This window comes from Neopsephotus bourkii, unplaced genomic scaffold (genome assembly GCF_033783945.1).
Source record: "Neopsephotus bourkii isolate Nb327-2 ecotype Australia unplaced genomic scaffold, CSIRO-AGI_Nbou_v1 NB_739, whole genome shotgun sequence".
In the NCBI taxonomy this organism is placed as follows: domain Eukaryota; kingdom Metazoa; phylum Chordata; class Aves; order Psittaciformes; family Psittacidae; genus Neopsephotus; species Neopsephotus bourkii.
The window spans coordinates 2,751,873-2,767,724 of NW_026901237.1; the positions used below are offsets into that span (position 1 = coordinate 2,751,873).

Genomic DNA, 15,852 nt, shown 5'->3' on the forward strand with positions numbered 1-15,852 from the left:
TCTCCTTCAGACTGTAGATTTCTGCTGTATTGTCCTAGAGCTTGTTGATGCTGTGGAGAAATAGGATGAATCTTTCTTTTGGGGTAATTAACCTTTCCTAAAAATACAGGGCAAAGAGCTTGAAGTGCTTAACAGAAGATGGAAGTGCTGAGGGTGCTTCCTGATGGGGATGTTGTTGATGTCTGCAAATGCATTTCACAGTGAAGTGAAAGTGCCTTTGCCTCTTCTGGGCTTTTGTGTCAAGTTGAATTTATTCTATTAGTGCTTTTAAGTGAAAAGATCAGTGCTTTTTAGCGGAGAATGCACTGAGAATGCATACTCTGAAGAGTATGGTTTTGAAAGAGTATATATCACTGCTGAAGCTACGTGTCAGGCAGAAAGTCTTCTGCTTGTGTGTAGTGCAGGATTTGTGTGCCAGTGAGGCACTGTTGAAATGAAAACCCGGATCAGAGGTTATTTGTGCTGGTTTGAAATAGAAGCTTCAAGAAAGAGCATGTGACTTAGTTTTATGAGGAGCATGAATATAAGAACTTCTGTTACAAGCTGTTTGCAGAAAGTCAGACTTGGACTTCGAGCTTGGGCTGATAGAGATCAGGGAAATCTGCATGGTTTGACACTTGCACAGATTCCTCAAACTGCCCTGCGTGGCCTCAGACCTTCAAAAAAAATGGGCTTGAACAAAAAGATGGGATTGAATGTATGCAGCAAGGAGTCACTGGGCTTCCCAGCGAGGGGGGGATCTTCCTCTGCCCTTCCTCAGCATGGGGGTGAGGGACCCAGAGGGAAGATAGCTTTAAGAAGTGGGCAAAAGGACTTGCTGTCTGGGGACATAGTTACATAGGGGAGTCATCAAGTGTCCTGGTTCCTCACCTTGCTCCTTTGCACACAGTCACAGATTGCCTTGTTGAGGTTTGGAGAAGGGAACGATTGGAAAAGAGGGATTTGTAAAAGGGATGTTTTTTTCCTCCTTCTTTTTAAACTCTCCTCTCTAAATAGGACAAAATTAGAGTGTGCATTGGAAAAGGCAGGCTTTGCTGGAGGTTGTTGTCTCTTCCACACCCATGTGTGTACACATTCAGGAATTGTACACTCTCTGCTAGTGCTCTTACTCTGTTTATATTGGCAGCTGTCAGAATTTCCTTTATAAGCAAGTGAAAATACAAGTAGAGCCATGAATTACCATGTCCAGAAGTGCTCTGCTGTTGTTCCCTCCCTCCCTCCCTTCATTAAGTGCAGTTCAGTCCCCATTTCCTGTCAGAACCACTGCAGTTTCAAAATACTTTGCTATTTTAGTAGTTTGAAATCCACACTCAGTGCAGCCTTTTCTGCTTGAGAAAAGGCCCTTTGGTAAACAGACCATTCTGAGTCACTGTTAGTCAGTGAAAATAGTCATTTAAAATCCTTTCATGTCAAGGATTTTTTAGGACTCTTAATCCAGCCTGCTGCAGGAGCTGGTCATTAGGCTGCTTGCACAAAAGAAGGAAAAATGTGAAGAAAAAAACATGGAAGCAAGGGTAAACATGGAAGAAGAGAGTCTGGAAGAAGTTGCTGTGAGTGGAGCGATCTGGCGGTTGCTACTGTACATTACAGAATGACCGCAAAATATGCTGGGAGTTTTTGAGAAAGATGAAGCTACTGTAAGAGAAAGAGATCAGACTGAGCTTTATGTGTGTTACTGTTAGGATACATAGAGAGCTGGAAAGTGAAGGTGACTGTGAAGAGGTTTTGTTTCCCTAGAGGGAAGTTTACTACTTTGAAATCAGTGTCTGTTACTGCCCTTGTGCCTGAACACTAGGAGCCTTTGTTTGATGATCTCTTTGCTCTTTGTAATCTCCCTGCTGTGTTGGTGTTTTATCTACCTTCCTGGGCAAGCCTGAGGATTTTGGCATCTTCTAACCCTTCCGGATGAGGACACAAAGGCAGCACAACCTGTGGTAAATAGGTAATTTGAGAACATGATGGGTTTAGTTTTACATTGGAGCTGCTCTAGAAGGAAGAGACCTTTTATGCCTATCTCCCTACTTCTGGTGCCTCTGATGGTTTCACTGCTGCAGTGTGTGGAACAAAACTTGTCTGCCTGTGTGGAAAGCCCCTGGGTTCATCAACCTGTTGAAAGCTATTAATTTCCTTTCATGCTAGCTACCAGCCTCTTTTCAACACAACTGAGGTTGGGGAGCTATGAGGAACTACTACTAACAATAAGCTGTCAGTAACAGGTCACTTTCCTACTGTGGACAAGGTCTTTTATTGCTCAGTCCTGTGATTTATTAGCTGCTAGCCTTGACATGTATCAGCCCACTGAGACAGCAGCTCTACCACTGGGGAACACTGACCTGCCTCTCTGTTCTTCATTGTTTTGCTTCTGTTTGAGTGACTAGGAAGGTTTCTCAGAAATATCCTTTAACTTCCCAAATGCACTGCCCTTTCTGAACAGGGTAGTTCTGTTTGGGAACTTTGGAAAACAAATGAAGGGGTGAGTGTGTGAATCTGATGCATGAAGTAGAGGGTGGGTGGATAAGGGGGCTGTGATAAGATACTCTGGCTATTGGAATGCCCATTTGGTGCTGCTCCATCCATGTAGATCTCTAGTGGTTAATATGCATGAATTACCAGGATTGTCTGCTAACAGTGGCAAAGACCATGCATGTTCTAGGTTTTGACTTCTGTTAAGTGGTTATAAAGTCCCAAAATCCTCTCCTTCTCTGTGCTCCTCTTACCAGTTGCCAAGAACAGGAATGTGCCTTGTTTAGGAACAGTTTCCAGAAGCATGTAGGAATGTGACCCTGGTATGAGAGATGATAATTTTCCCAGGGAACACTCTGTCTGGTCTGCTTTCCTGCTGCAGCCCTGGGGAAGATAGGGACTGGGAGAAAGCACAGATGGAGGGTCAGCATGAGTTGAACCTGATCTGTGGGTACAGCAAAGTGGCAGTAAGTGCCAGTGCTCAGAGATGTGCTTGTAGCCCCATGGTAGATGAGGTATGTATTGCAATACAAATGAATGTAATAATGTAAAAATGGTCCTAAAGAGACCACACCATATGCTGTACTTATTTTTCTATAGAAATGAGCTGTCCTGAATTTTACAGGTTGAAAATTAAAGTAAAACAGCCACGTGGAAGTTGGGGATAAAATACCTGGTATAGTGTAAGCAGAGATTTAGGCACATAGGCCTTTGAGGAAAATCTTGTTATTGCTATAAAAAAGAGCAGAATTTGGCTAATTTGTTCTAATGTAAGAACATTAACAATATGTTTTATTTGGTGAAATGAGAGTTTCAGTAGATGAAAAATGGTCATTGTAGCAGGAAATAAAGATCTGGCACTATAAAAATAAATATAAAACTGGTGCATTTCTTCAGTGTCATATGAAGAGCTCCTTTTTCCTTTCCCCTTCCAGGTAGCATCCAGGTTCTGAGGAAGGACAATTGATGCAGTTCTAGAGAGCTCTAACTGACTTTTGGAAGGGGGGTGTTGTCTGTGAAGGAAGACAAGCCTTGGTCCCCATGTGTCTAAGCCTTGATGCTTGTAGTATTTCTCTCTTCCAAACTATAAAGACTTACTAAATCATGCCACTTGTTGTCTAAGGCTTTGATGGCCTGATGCTCAATTCCAAATGGTTTCAGAAGCTAATATCAGTGAGGCAGGCGTTCAAGATTTTGAGTGTAAAGTACTGGTTTCAGTCTGAAACTCGTACTTTCATTTACATTTCTTCTCCCTTTTTCAGTCTTCTTTTTAACCTTCTGTACTTGCTGAGGGAGTAGCACTTGCTTAATCTGCTCTTAGTCCACTTTTTCCTCTCTGAGTTCAACAATCATATTTGTAACATGTAAGACTTTGCTGTTTTGTGACTCTTGCTGATGAGCACGGGCAAGGTGTTTTCACATATACCGGTGTTCATTTCACTGCTGCTGTTGCTGGAACATGAGCTGAAGTGGATAAAGTGGCTGGGCCCTGATACAATCTCACCAAATTTTCCTTCCTGAGATTTTTTATTCATAGGATACCAAGACCTTATTCCACTCTGTAAAAGCAGATGCAGTAGTTAGCTACAGATGGTGGATATTTCTGCTGCCATATGTGATTAAGATGACATTTTTGGCTGCACCAGCACTGTTCTGGCATCCTTTTTTTTTTTTTCCTAGTTGCAGTTCCTAGGTCTTTTGAGCTCCAGAAATTCCCGTTGTTCTTGTACCCAAGTCATCAACTGTTTGAAATAATCCAGGATCTCTTTGGGGGATTTATGGCTAGCACCTTTGAACATAGTACTATATTTGAACAGGATGTGAGTAAAAGGAAGCAGTCAGAATGAGCAGGTGTTCTCATACACCCACTTTTGACCACTCTGAGAAACGTATCACATCAGAAAAACTATATTTAGCAAAGTTTTATGTCCCCTCTGCCCCATTTCCCCCAGCCGCATTTCTTCAGCCAGCTCCGTGATTGGGCCAGTGTGATCTTAAACTTGTTTTGCCGTCTTTTGTGGTCACTGATCTCACCAGATCTGCTCTGATAACAAACAGTCCCAATACATGCTTGGCCAGACTGTCACTGTTTTTGCAGAGAAGTTTCTGGGCAGCCAGAAAATGCTGAAAAGAGGAAGTGAGCAGAGATGATAACGTTGTCTTTGATGGCAGCAAGACCAGAAGATTGAAGTTAATGCTGCTGCTGTTGGGTGGAGGAAGGTTGCTCAATACAGCCAAACACGAAAGGGTGAAGTATAGCAGATTTCTATTTAAAATCTAGTCTAATGTAAGGGATGTTTTTTGAACCGCCTTTCTAATCCAGTTATTCACAGCTGTTCATTGGGGAAGGACATCCAGGGACATCCAGTCCATTTTTAGAACATGAAATGGGGAATTTTCTTTGGTTGGGTCTGTTGTTTGCCAGCTGGCCGGATTTGAAATGTCAGTAAACTAGTGTTAGTTTTGGACGGGGGAGTGTGGGTCCACATGAGGGGTGGAGGTTAACAGCTGGCAAGGGGGCATGCTGTGTGAGGAAGAGACAGAGGAGATGAAGCTAAATTCTGGAGAAGTGATGCTGCCATGCATATTGGCACAAGACAGACAGTGAAGGCATGGCTTTTTTTAAGCGTTAGGTTTGTTTTGATTTAGAGTGAGCAGGCTTGAGAACTGAGGGTTTCTCTGATAGACCTGAGATGGCTCATCTGCATAGAGGGCACGTAACTGCCTGCAGAGGGTTGACCCAGTGGGTAGTTGATGGTCACTGTAATTCCCACAGCTGGTATTTCTGGGGATTCATATGCAGTGAGGAATTTGTAAGCTAAACTGTGTCCTGATGTCTTTAAGCCTTCCTGCCATTCATCATCCTTATGGCTCTTCAGGATTGGTTAGGGAGATCGGCAGATTTTTTTTCCCTCATGACTTTTGTTGAGCTCTTTTCCTGGTCAGTGTTTAGGTCTTGATAAAGTCACCATGTGGTGAGCTCTGGCCTCAGGTATCTGGGCCTCCAGTTCTTACTGAAGCGTGAAATCTAAAGAACCACACCCAAGAGTTCAATAGCATTAGGCTCATAAAATTATGTTAATTTTTAATATTACCTTTTTAGGAAGAATAGGCAGTCTTCATTTACATAATTGCTGACATCTAGATAAAATTTTGAGCTGTTTCAGGGCAGGAATGCTCTGAGTTCTGCGAATCCCCAAACAGGCCAAAAATTCATGAGGTTATAAGTAAATCTTAGAATCTTTATTGTGTTTTCTTTTTAACTCCTAGCAAGGAGCAATCAGATCCTTGTTTTTGTGTTCTCCATTTATATGAGAACAAGAGGTCACTGGATGACATTACTGCTTTGTAAATTTAGAACAAATAAAAGGAAATGCTACTTCACCTAGTGCGTCGTCATCCTGTGGAATACACTGTTCCAGGATGTTAGTCTAAAGCTGTAGCCGGAACATGAAAAAATAGCCGGACCATGCTTGTTTCTAGCCACATTTGCCAACAGGGATAACCAAGTCTCGTGTTCCAGAGCATGTTCATCGTGGGTGTAGCTCAGAGCAAACACCCTGGGCTCCCCAACTGGGAAAAGACAACTTTGCAGGGGAAGATTGCTGTAGCTTCTTTTAGAGATAACAAGATTGATTTCTTTTGTTTGTTTGTTTTTGGTGTGAGATGTCAGATTGATGGTCAGTCTCATCTAGACAGTGCAGTGAATGAATGCCTTTCTTTGTTAATATCCTTCAACAGGTGAGTGTCTGGACATTACTGGCTCAAGTAGGAGTTAAAGTGGTAGGATCAGTGTTTTTTTCCCTGTGAGTGAGAGCATTTTTCTGTTAATCTCATTTCTGCCCTTACTGAGGGCCAGTGTAGTAGCATGCCTGTTGCACATCAGCCTGCACAGCAAGAGACCTGTGGCTGCCTGCAGGGCAGGGAAAACAGGAGTGTCTTGTGCTCACAAGGTACCTGGCTTTGTCTGTTGTCTCTCTGAAGCTGTAGGAAAGGTGAGGACTGCTGAGCCACTCTGCAAAGGAAGTGTCCCTATTAACATGTTTCTGGATTCCTGATTAACCTCATTTAAAATGTTTAATTGTAACACCATTGCATGATAAGCAGAAGAACAGGTTTGTATGGTTGCTTAATTTCCCCAAAGAATTGTTACGCTGTTAACGTTAAAATCTTATCTGTCCTTCACAGTGAAGCCTGAATTGTTCCAATTTGTTCTCCTTAGAATAGGAGTGAGGTTTGGGATTGTATTCTTTTATTTCCCCTCTCTGGTGATACCACTAAATCCCAGTGTAAATGTTGCTTTTGAATTGACTCATGGGGCATGCTCTTCATAAATTTATCTTGCACGAAGTTACGTTTTATTTGCAGTTTCAATTACACAGCAGACTCTTTAATTCTGTGACTCCTCATCTGGACAATTTAAGTATGAAGATCTTCTTGATCTTTTTATTTCTCCTCTTGTCTTACAAACTTTAACTTTATTCTTTGAACAGAGGATTCCCAACACTGAATGTAGAGATTTTAAAAATGATAGTGATGTAAGAAGGAATTAGTGATTTTCTATGTTGGTCTCTCCAGTGATCCAGAAAGTCAGTAACTTCTTATCAGAGGAGTGTCTGTATTTCTGTTTTATGCCAGTATTTGAGATTTCATGTCTTCCAAGGTGATCTAAAACTGATACTAATTACTTTGCATTTTCCTTTCTTCCTTTTTTTTCTCCCCAGAAAAAGACGCAAAATTAGGAAATGGGACATCACTGAATAGGAGTGATAATAAATCAATTTTACCAACTGTTTTAAATTACTTTTCCCCATTGCCCAAGAGCATGCCAGTGGCTTGTTGAATGATCTGGTGGTTCCTTATAAAAGATGGCTGGTTTTGAAGTGATGAAAGGTCCTTGGATGCTTCATCCTGGGATGTTTGAACTTTACATAGGATACTGTTGTACAGATGCAATTGTAGATATTTTCGGCTTTGCCGCCCTGTGCTGTCTGAACAAATTATTTTGAACTTGGTTTTACCAGGGAAAAAGCTCCTTCCTCTTAGCGGGACCTCAGAGATGCTGCTCGTTCTTTTCGAACGTCATACTGATTTTTGCAGTAGTGTTTCATGTTCTATAAAAGGTTTCTCTAGAGGAGTCATTCTTACATAGCACAGTTTTTGATGGAAATGCAGTTAACCACCCACTTTTCCACTTTCGCAAGGAAAAAGAAAGATTCCTGTGATTATCTTCTTTGGGAATAAATTTTATCATAGCTGCAAATATTTAAAGGAAAAGTCAGGGAAGAGGGAAGGAGTTCTTCGAAGTTTTATTTTTAGAAAATTGTCAGCATTTATTTGTGCTTGCTTACAATTGATACAGATCAGAGCATTTTGTCCAAGATAGAATGCTCCATGCCAACCCCCTGTTTCTAATATGAATGGAGAGTCCTTGCCTTAAAAAGGTATTTGGCTTCATTCATTGCCTATGTTATGTGTCTGTAGCACCCTTTTCCAGGTATTGGTAATGCCTCAGGGTAAAGTTAGTGTTACTGCAGGTGAGTGCTGCGGTCTATCATATGAAAAGAAGTATATTCTGAAAATAAAAGAACTTAAAATAAAGCAGACTTTACAGATGTATCCTTTTTATTGACATCACTTACACATTTTTTAGTGGATGCTCAGCTTGATGTTGAACTTCCAAGTTTGATGCTCAGCTTCAAAGGTATTTATTTTTGATCAGTTTTATGAATGATAGAGAAGTGAGAAACAGATTGGGAAGTGATAATTAACAGGGGTCATGTGTTGAGGTGATGTGTGTGGTTTTTTTAGTGTTCATTAGCAAAATCTGGTTGCATGCTTGCAAGAGCCACATGGGCTTTACCAGCCTGACACAGTTTAGTTTGGTTTAGTCTGTTCTTTCATCTACAGATGATGTAGATGGGCTTTTTATGCACAAAACATGTAGAGGAGTGTGGGAGAGTCTGGGCTGCTGAAAGGTTTTAGAGTTGACATAAAGGAGAGCCTTTTGAGTTTTGTTAATGGTGCTCAACTTAATGCAGCTTTTTTTAAATCTAGGTCTTGCAAATACTTCGATATTGGTCTGCTTTAAGAAGTCAGTTTGATGGAAATTGATACTGAAGTGTATAGAAAGAGACAATGTTAGTAAGATAAGATAACTACAGTGTGGGAAAGAAAGACTTTTGTCTTGGGAAGAATAAATGTTGATTTATAGTAAAGTCTGGACCCCAGCTGAATGGGCCGGCCTGTGGACAGCAGACATGGTCCTGTGGAAAGCTAGGAGCTTTTATTTCTCTCTGCTGCCGCCATCTGACTAAAGAAGAAAGCACTGGTGACAGGTAACACAGAGACCTATCTGCTTTCCTGGGCAGAGGGGAGCTTTGGCTTCCCCCCATCCCGTGCTTGTCTTCTACTCGTTTGTTAAAACACTGAACTGCTTGTTAAACTCAGGGCAGCTAACGCGTGGGAATTAGCCCAGGATAGAAACACACTGAGGGCAGTATTTTTAGAGGAAGGAAAACTCATCACAACCTCAAGCTGCTAATGTTGGAACATCTTTTATGTAATACGTGTAGAACAAGCCCTCAGGAAACATGAGGTTTAAAAATGCAATGATTTATCTTCTAAACTGCGTATTTGATCTCTCTTCTAGGTTGTGTATTTTGTTTGGTTTCTCCCCTCCTCCCTGGTCATAACTCTAAACAGATTTTTAGTATGTTGTTACAGAGCATCTTCTCTAATTCATTAATTGTTAGAAACTGATATATTTTACTGTTAGCAAAATATTTTAATGTGTTGCCAATTTCAAAAGTAATCAAGTATTTAAAAAAAACTTAAGGTCTGCACATTTATTATACTTACTCCTACTGCTCTGTGCTTGATTTGTGTTGTGCTGGTAGCTGGTTATAAGAGATTTCTTTAGTCAGTTCAGTATTGGGAATGACAGCTAAAACATCTGTGGTTCTGTACATTTAGGAAGGGATTAAGTATGTTATGGTGAAAACCATGGTTGAAAGGTGCAGATACTTTCTGTTGTGCAGCTCATTGCCTCTGAAAACAGCTTCAGTAGCCTACAGTAGTATATTATAGATAGATAAAGTATAGATAGATATTATAGATTGTAAAGAGAATGCGTTCTCTTGCTATCTCTCATTGGCATGCTCAGAATGCACAGTATTAATTTTCTCTCACTCTTCAGATTATCACTCCATGTCGGAAGCTCATCCTTTGTGCTGATAACAGAAAAGAGATGGAAGATTGGATTGCAGCACTGAAGACTGTACAAAACCGTGAACATTTTGAGGTAATAAGAAAATGTACTCCTTTGCACTCTGTGCTTCATCTCCTACCATTATTTAATGTCACTCAGCTTGGTTTGAGGTTGGAGTCAGCTTCCATGAAAGTTAACAGAAGTCGTATTATTTGCTATAGTGGGTGTAGTGTTAAGCCTTCTGTAAAAGCTGTTCCAAATACACTGAAGTGATTCTCCAAAGAACGTGTGTGGCTTTGTATACCCTCCCTTGGTAACTTCAAGAGCTCTTTTCTGAATATGGGTAGGTTATGAAACACAGTTCTCCTCCCATTGTCTTTTCACTCTTCAGTTGTCCTCTCTGTCCTAATTCATGTCTTCCCTGCTTGGTATTCTGCCTGCTTCAGAACATCTGTTTGCTTTCTGGGGCTGTAGTAAGACCAGCACTGTCACCAAAAGACCTTTCTTGTGTTCTCCCCACTCTGATGCTTGTCTCCTCTCTTATGCTGGCTCAAGCATTCCTCTGCTGCACAGTAAGCCAGGTTGGGGAATTGATCTTACTGAAAACTTAATCCAGCAAACAACTGGGGAAGGGAAGGATCAACTCTCCAGCAGATAAATTCTCCTATTCATTTGCCTAAACAAGCTTGTAGTGAGACAAGGATGGGGGGGTAGGACAGGAGCAGAAATGAAGGTATGTCATCTTCTGCAAGTACCCTCTTCTGACTTAAAGACCTTATTGAGTCAGCTAGCGTGCATAAACTGCATGTGGCCTCCTCTTCCCTAGTGAAAGCATTCTGTTTCTGACTCCTATGTGCAAGTCTTTGTTTTACAAAGGAAAAAAGGTCTTCTTGGTTTTGCTTTCAACTTTGCTGTAATATATTTATTTTATTAGTCTACCCAGTACAGCATGGACCACTTCTCAGGGATGCATAACTGGTACGCCTGCTCGCATGCTCGGCCAACATACTGCAATGTGTGTCGGGAGGCATTGTCTGGAGTCACATCACATGGGCTCTCATGTGAAGGTAAGTGTGCTCTCTTGTCTCCTGTTTTGGGATCACCAACTTTATAGCTCACTGCCAAGTTCCAGAGATAATTTAAGAGGAATATTGTTAGCAGGCTGCAAAAAAGATGTAGAAGAATGCTGCATAATAAACTTGAGACAGCTCCAGGCAGTGTATGAGTAGAGGTCTTTTCTAGACCTGATGCTGAATCCCTTTGCTGTTGAATCCCTTTGGCTTTACAGAAAATTTTCATGCAGAAGTCTAGATCAGGATCTTGACATTTTGTAAAAGGATAATAGATGTGACGTTTTCATGCTGGTTTTAGTGTTGGACCTGGTAGTAATATAGCTGATTTCCCCCCCCATACCCAAATAGGGCCATTCCTTACCTTATTTAAAATCATGCTTCTGAAGTGAACAGGGATGTACTTCTGACGCATCAGAATACTCATAATAATATTTCATAAGAATAATCGTATTTGTAAGAACCTCCTTGTTATGTGTTTGAATGTCAGGAGTTTATTCTTTTTCAGCTCTGGCATAGCAGACATTCCTGATTGCTCACAACTCGTACTTCTAGCATGAATGAGGTTACACCCACACTGTGTTAAAGGATGCAGGGGTGTATGACTGTGCAAATCATGTCAGATTTAACAGGGAGATAACTAAACTTTGTACAAGCAGCTGGCAAAAGTAACAAGGCAAGAATTAATAGCTAGCTCGCCTTACTCAGGATGCTTAGAGCAGATAGTTTTGGCAGTGCTAACAGGGGTAGTGTATGCCCATGCTTGCTTCTGGAGCTAGATACGGTCACTCAGAAAAGCTTTTGCACAGACTGCCACATTACACATTCTGAGACAGGATTAATATATTCTTCTCTTTCTCTCTAGTGTGCAAGTTTAAAGCCCACAAGCGGTGTGCTGTGCGGGCAACCAATAATTGCAAGTGGACAACTCTGGCCTCTATTGGGAAGGATATCATTGAGGATGAAGATGGGGTACGTGTTAGTCTTAACTCTTTCAGCCTTACCTTGATGTGGAAGCACAGCGTCTGCAGCTTTCTTGACTGTACAGACAGCAGATTCTGCCTCTGTGTGTTTGCAGTGTGGGAAAGGCCTTTACTGTCAGAACACGATATTCTGTGTGAAAAGTCTGACCAAGTTAGCAAGGACTTCCTAATAGGAAGAGCCTCCTGCTATAGACTGGAGGAGCTGAGGTTATGTGATTGGAGGTATGGCAGCCTGATCCAATTTTTGGCAAAAGGAAGATAAATGAGTGGTTGGAACAGTACCTTAGCATATGGGATGTCTGGTGACAGTAGGCGTTTCTTGGGTACCCTGGAGCGAGTCACCTGGTCTTTTTGTGCTTGTGCATGATGTGAAATGGCAAACAAGATCCTGAGGTGTTTCCTAGAAATTGTCTTTGCTGCCCTTAAACAGTGCATGTAAAGACTTGCCTCCCTTTATGTCTCAGTGCCCCTGGGCATCCTGTGCCCTTGAGTTGGACTCTGAAAAGTCCATATTACTTCTCTCCCTCTGTACCATTTGCAGATCTCAATGCCGCATCAGTGGCTGGAAGGAAACCTGCCTGTGAGTGCCAAATGCACTGTGTGTGATAAAACTTGTGGCAGTGTCCTACGACTGCAAGACTGGCGCTGCCTTTGGTGCAAAGCCATGGTGAGTTGAATAAACATGATCATTTCAATAAAAGGATAGTCTTTGATCAGCTCTGTGGTGTGTTTTTTTTAATGACATTTACTTAAAAAGGAATCTCTAACTGTGCTATCAGTATTTGCCATGAAGGACTTTACTGTTCTTTCTCCAGATGATAAAACAGCCTGCAAGAGAGAAAGAAATTTAAATTTGTGCTGAAAAGTATCACTGTGATGCATAAAAAGTATCTGGCTTCTCTGCAACCTCATTTTCTTTTGATAGCGAGCTTTCATAGGGAATCTAATTACAGCAGTTATGAATCAAGGCATGGGAGATGTTGGAGCCATTATTTGTCATTTCTGTAAGTTGAAAAGGTAGAAGAAAACAGGGCAATAAAGAATACTAAGCAATTTTAATAATAGCAGTTTCCCTTCCCATTGCAATCGGCTTCTCCTGCCTAATAATCACTGCAGTGGTGCAGATCTTGCTATGTTTCCAGTTGTCTATAATACTAGTAAGAGAAGTATCACAAATATGTTTTTATAATGCAAATCCTCTAATTAGCAGTCTTTGGTTACCAGAAATGATTCAAGTGCCTTACTCTGCTTTGTATTCCCTTTTTCATTTGGTGGCTTGATTAATCTCTTCTTCTGTTATATCCCTCATGTCTTCCTGCTTTGGTTTTGAATTCTGGTTTGCTTGAATCCCTAGGTTTTTCTTTCATGCTATTTCTCACCTGTCAACCGAGGCTTGGATTTTGAAAGCAGAATGTCTGAAAGCTCTTAAAACCACAGAATGTGTTACCTGGTCCTCATCTCTCAAAGTGCTAGTCTCAAGTTGAAATGGCAGAAACAGTGCATATTAATGGAAGGAGGAGAGTTGGTAGAAGACTGGTTAGATAATTCTTGAAGTAATTTTATTGATTGACATTTCCTTGGCTTCACTCCTTCTTCCTTTTTTCCTCTTTCTTTACAAGCTCTTGTTGTATGGCTTTAAGACATACAGCACAGCACCCCAAAGGGTCTGAATGTTTTGTTTTAATTTTTTTACTTTTTGTGCTGTTTTCAGGTACACACAGCATGTAAAGAGTTGTTGCCAAACAAGTGCCCTCTTGGGCTGTGCAAAGTATCTGTCATTCCTCCAACTGCTCTTAACAGCATTGATTCAGATGGTAAGTAGCATTAGTAAGTAGTACATTTCTCTTCTTCTCAGTCACAGTCCCTTCAGCTAACAATATTAATAGCAGATTATCTCAACTGAAAATTCTGTTTTGGTGTTGCTGAAATTCCAAACTGGAAGACATTGCTGGAATATGGCAGTGAACTGTTTGCTTTTGATTTTATTTGCTTTATTACCCTGTAACATCAGTATTTGCTGAAATGCAGCTGTTAAAATTTATTGAGAACAGTTATATTGCAGAAGCAGCTCAGGAACATTGGGAAAGCTGAAAAATTTGGCATATTGCTAGGAGATAAGCATAACATTTGGCAGCATGACGTGTGGTTTGTGCTGGATTCAGGGCTCTGCACATTTGGCATCTACCCAGTGAGTGCCAGAAGCACAAAAAAAGTATTGGCTTCTTCATAGCTGTGCTGAGGTCTGGGGTCTTGTTTTCTCTCTTTATCTCCATGGGCAGCTTTACATCTCTTGGTTTTTTCTCCCTCTTCCTTCCCTTCCCCCCCCCCCCCCCCAACAGGTTTCTGGAAAGCTACTTGTCCCCCTTCTTGCACAAGCCCTTTGTTAGTATTTGTCAACTCAAAAAGTGGAGACAACCAAGGTGTAAAATTTCTACGAAGATTCAAACAGCTACTGAATCCAGCCCAAGTCTTTGACCTCATGAATGGTGGACCTCACCTTGGGTAAGTAAGTAAGATACTGTATGGAAGTACCCATTCCTTGTAAACACCAGAAAAGTACAAGTGATTTATTTGATTGTAAACTCGTCCACAAGCGTAGCAAGGAACCTGTTTCTCAGAGAAGACTGAGCACATGAAGTTTGGAGGGGTTTTCCCCTCTCTCTGTTTAGTGTTCTTGGTTAGCTAAAGCCAAAAATGTTGTTGAAAAAGGTTATTATTTCCATCCATCAGTAACAGCAGGACAGCTAGAGGATGTCTGGGGGAATTCCAGAAACACTCCCCTGGAAGAAGACCAAGCATGGAAAGCTTGAATCCAGAAGAAAACTTGTCAGCAGACAGACTTGTAACAGGCATCCTGATGTACTGTTAATGAGAGATAACTTCACTTAAATTGGGTGAACAGATGTCATAGGTAGCAAATGAAAATTGTCAAAATGAGATTTATCCAGAGATAACTTACCTGGGAAGCCTGGCAAGTATGTGGTGTTGATATTGGAGAAACATCTCTTATGAGTGCTTTTGGTAAAGTTGGTTCTGCCCTGGGATATAGATGACATTTCAGTCTAGCTTACACTAGAATATCTATGGATTAAAAAAAAAGTGAGCACTGTGGAATAAATTCCTTGAAGGTATTTCTGCAACTCAGTTTAAAAAAAGACAAAAAGTTTGCTCTCTAGTTTGCCCCCTTCCAGATACTTCTCTGTTGCTTTATATTTGAGTAAATTTTATCATGAGTGGGTGCTTCTTACAATAAGGGCCAACACAAGGTGAATTTCCTTCAGATTTGTCTAAATGTGGCTTAGAGTCTGTGGCTGAGACCTGTAGATGCAGGGTGTTAAATCTAGGAATGTCCACCGCTGGGTGAGTGACCATTAGGTTCTGCTCTTCTCAGAACTGTTGTAGTTTCTTGCCATAGTACATTGCAAAACGCTGTCCTTTAAAACCACAACATACTGTCCAAGGGATGTGTTTGACTGATAAATAATTTACAGAAACCTTTTAAATACTCTTTTTCTTCTCCCCAGTTGGGCTGACTGTAGAGAGGAATTTTGCTTTTAAGCAGAAGAGAAGGGAAGAGAGGGAATCAGTAATTTTCTCAAGCTGTGGTGCACATTTCTAAAGTAGCTGCTCTTGGATGCTTTCTTAAAAAGGAAGTGATGGTACAGGGTAAAGGCTGCTGCTTGATGATTTAAATAATCTCAGCTGTTGCCAGTCAAACTATACCATAAGATGTCATCCTGACAGCCATTTTTTATGTGTCAGCAATGCCTAAAGAAATAAGGATTTCCATGCACTATAGCAAATCCTGTTTACGCGGTGATAAATCTACAAAACCAAAATAAAAGCAGACAGTACTTCTGGAACATATTAACATATTCGGTAAGAAGCACAGTTTCAAACAGCTTAAGAGGAGGTTGTTTTTAATATTCTGGGAAGGGTGAATAGAGAAATTCACACTTGTCTTGCTGGTGAGTTATTTGTCTGCCTGTGGGACATACAAGGCAGCGGAGCATTGACTTACGTTGCTTTCCCAGAAGAGGGACTAAAGCTTGTGAGACTTCACAGCCTCTTACAGTTGTTTGTTTATTGAATGACTGCATAAAGTTCCCACTCTTCAAACTTTGCT

The 15,852-nt window shown here is 41.0% G+C and overlaps 1 protein-coding gene across 8 annotated transcripts in view; it reads left to right on the forward strand.

Annotated features, from left to right (window-relative positions):
- The window catches only part of DGKD (diacylglycerol kinase delta), a 62,122-nt gene that overhangs the window by 22,063 nt on the left and 24,207 nt on the right, over window positions 1-15,852 (forward strand). For 7 of the 8 annotated variants that reach the window (XR_009725592.1, XM_061354541.1, XM_061354545.1 and 4 more), the window contains 6 exons: window positions 9,662-9,766; window positions 10,608-10,740; window positions 11,609-11,715; window positions 12,268-12,393; window positions 13,438-13,540; window positions 14,066-14,228. Coding sequence is in view for 7 of the 8 variants with exons in the window: in XM_061354541.1 (XP_061210525.1) it covers window positions 9,662-9,766; window positions 10,608-10,740; window positions 11,609-11,715; window positions 12,268-12,393; window positions 13,438-13,540; window positions 14,066-14,228 (737 nt within the window). In the remaining variant the exon portion in view is untranslated. Of the gene's footprint in view, window positions 1-4,487; window positions 4,712-9,661; window positions 9,767-10,607; window positions 10,741-11,608; window positions 11,716-12,267; window positions 12,394-13,437; window positions 13,541-14,065; window positions 14,229-15,852 lie in introns of those variants that run through there. The other variant, XM_061354546.1, reaches the window with a different exon arrangement.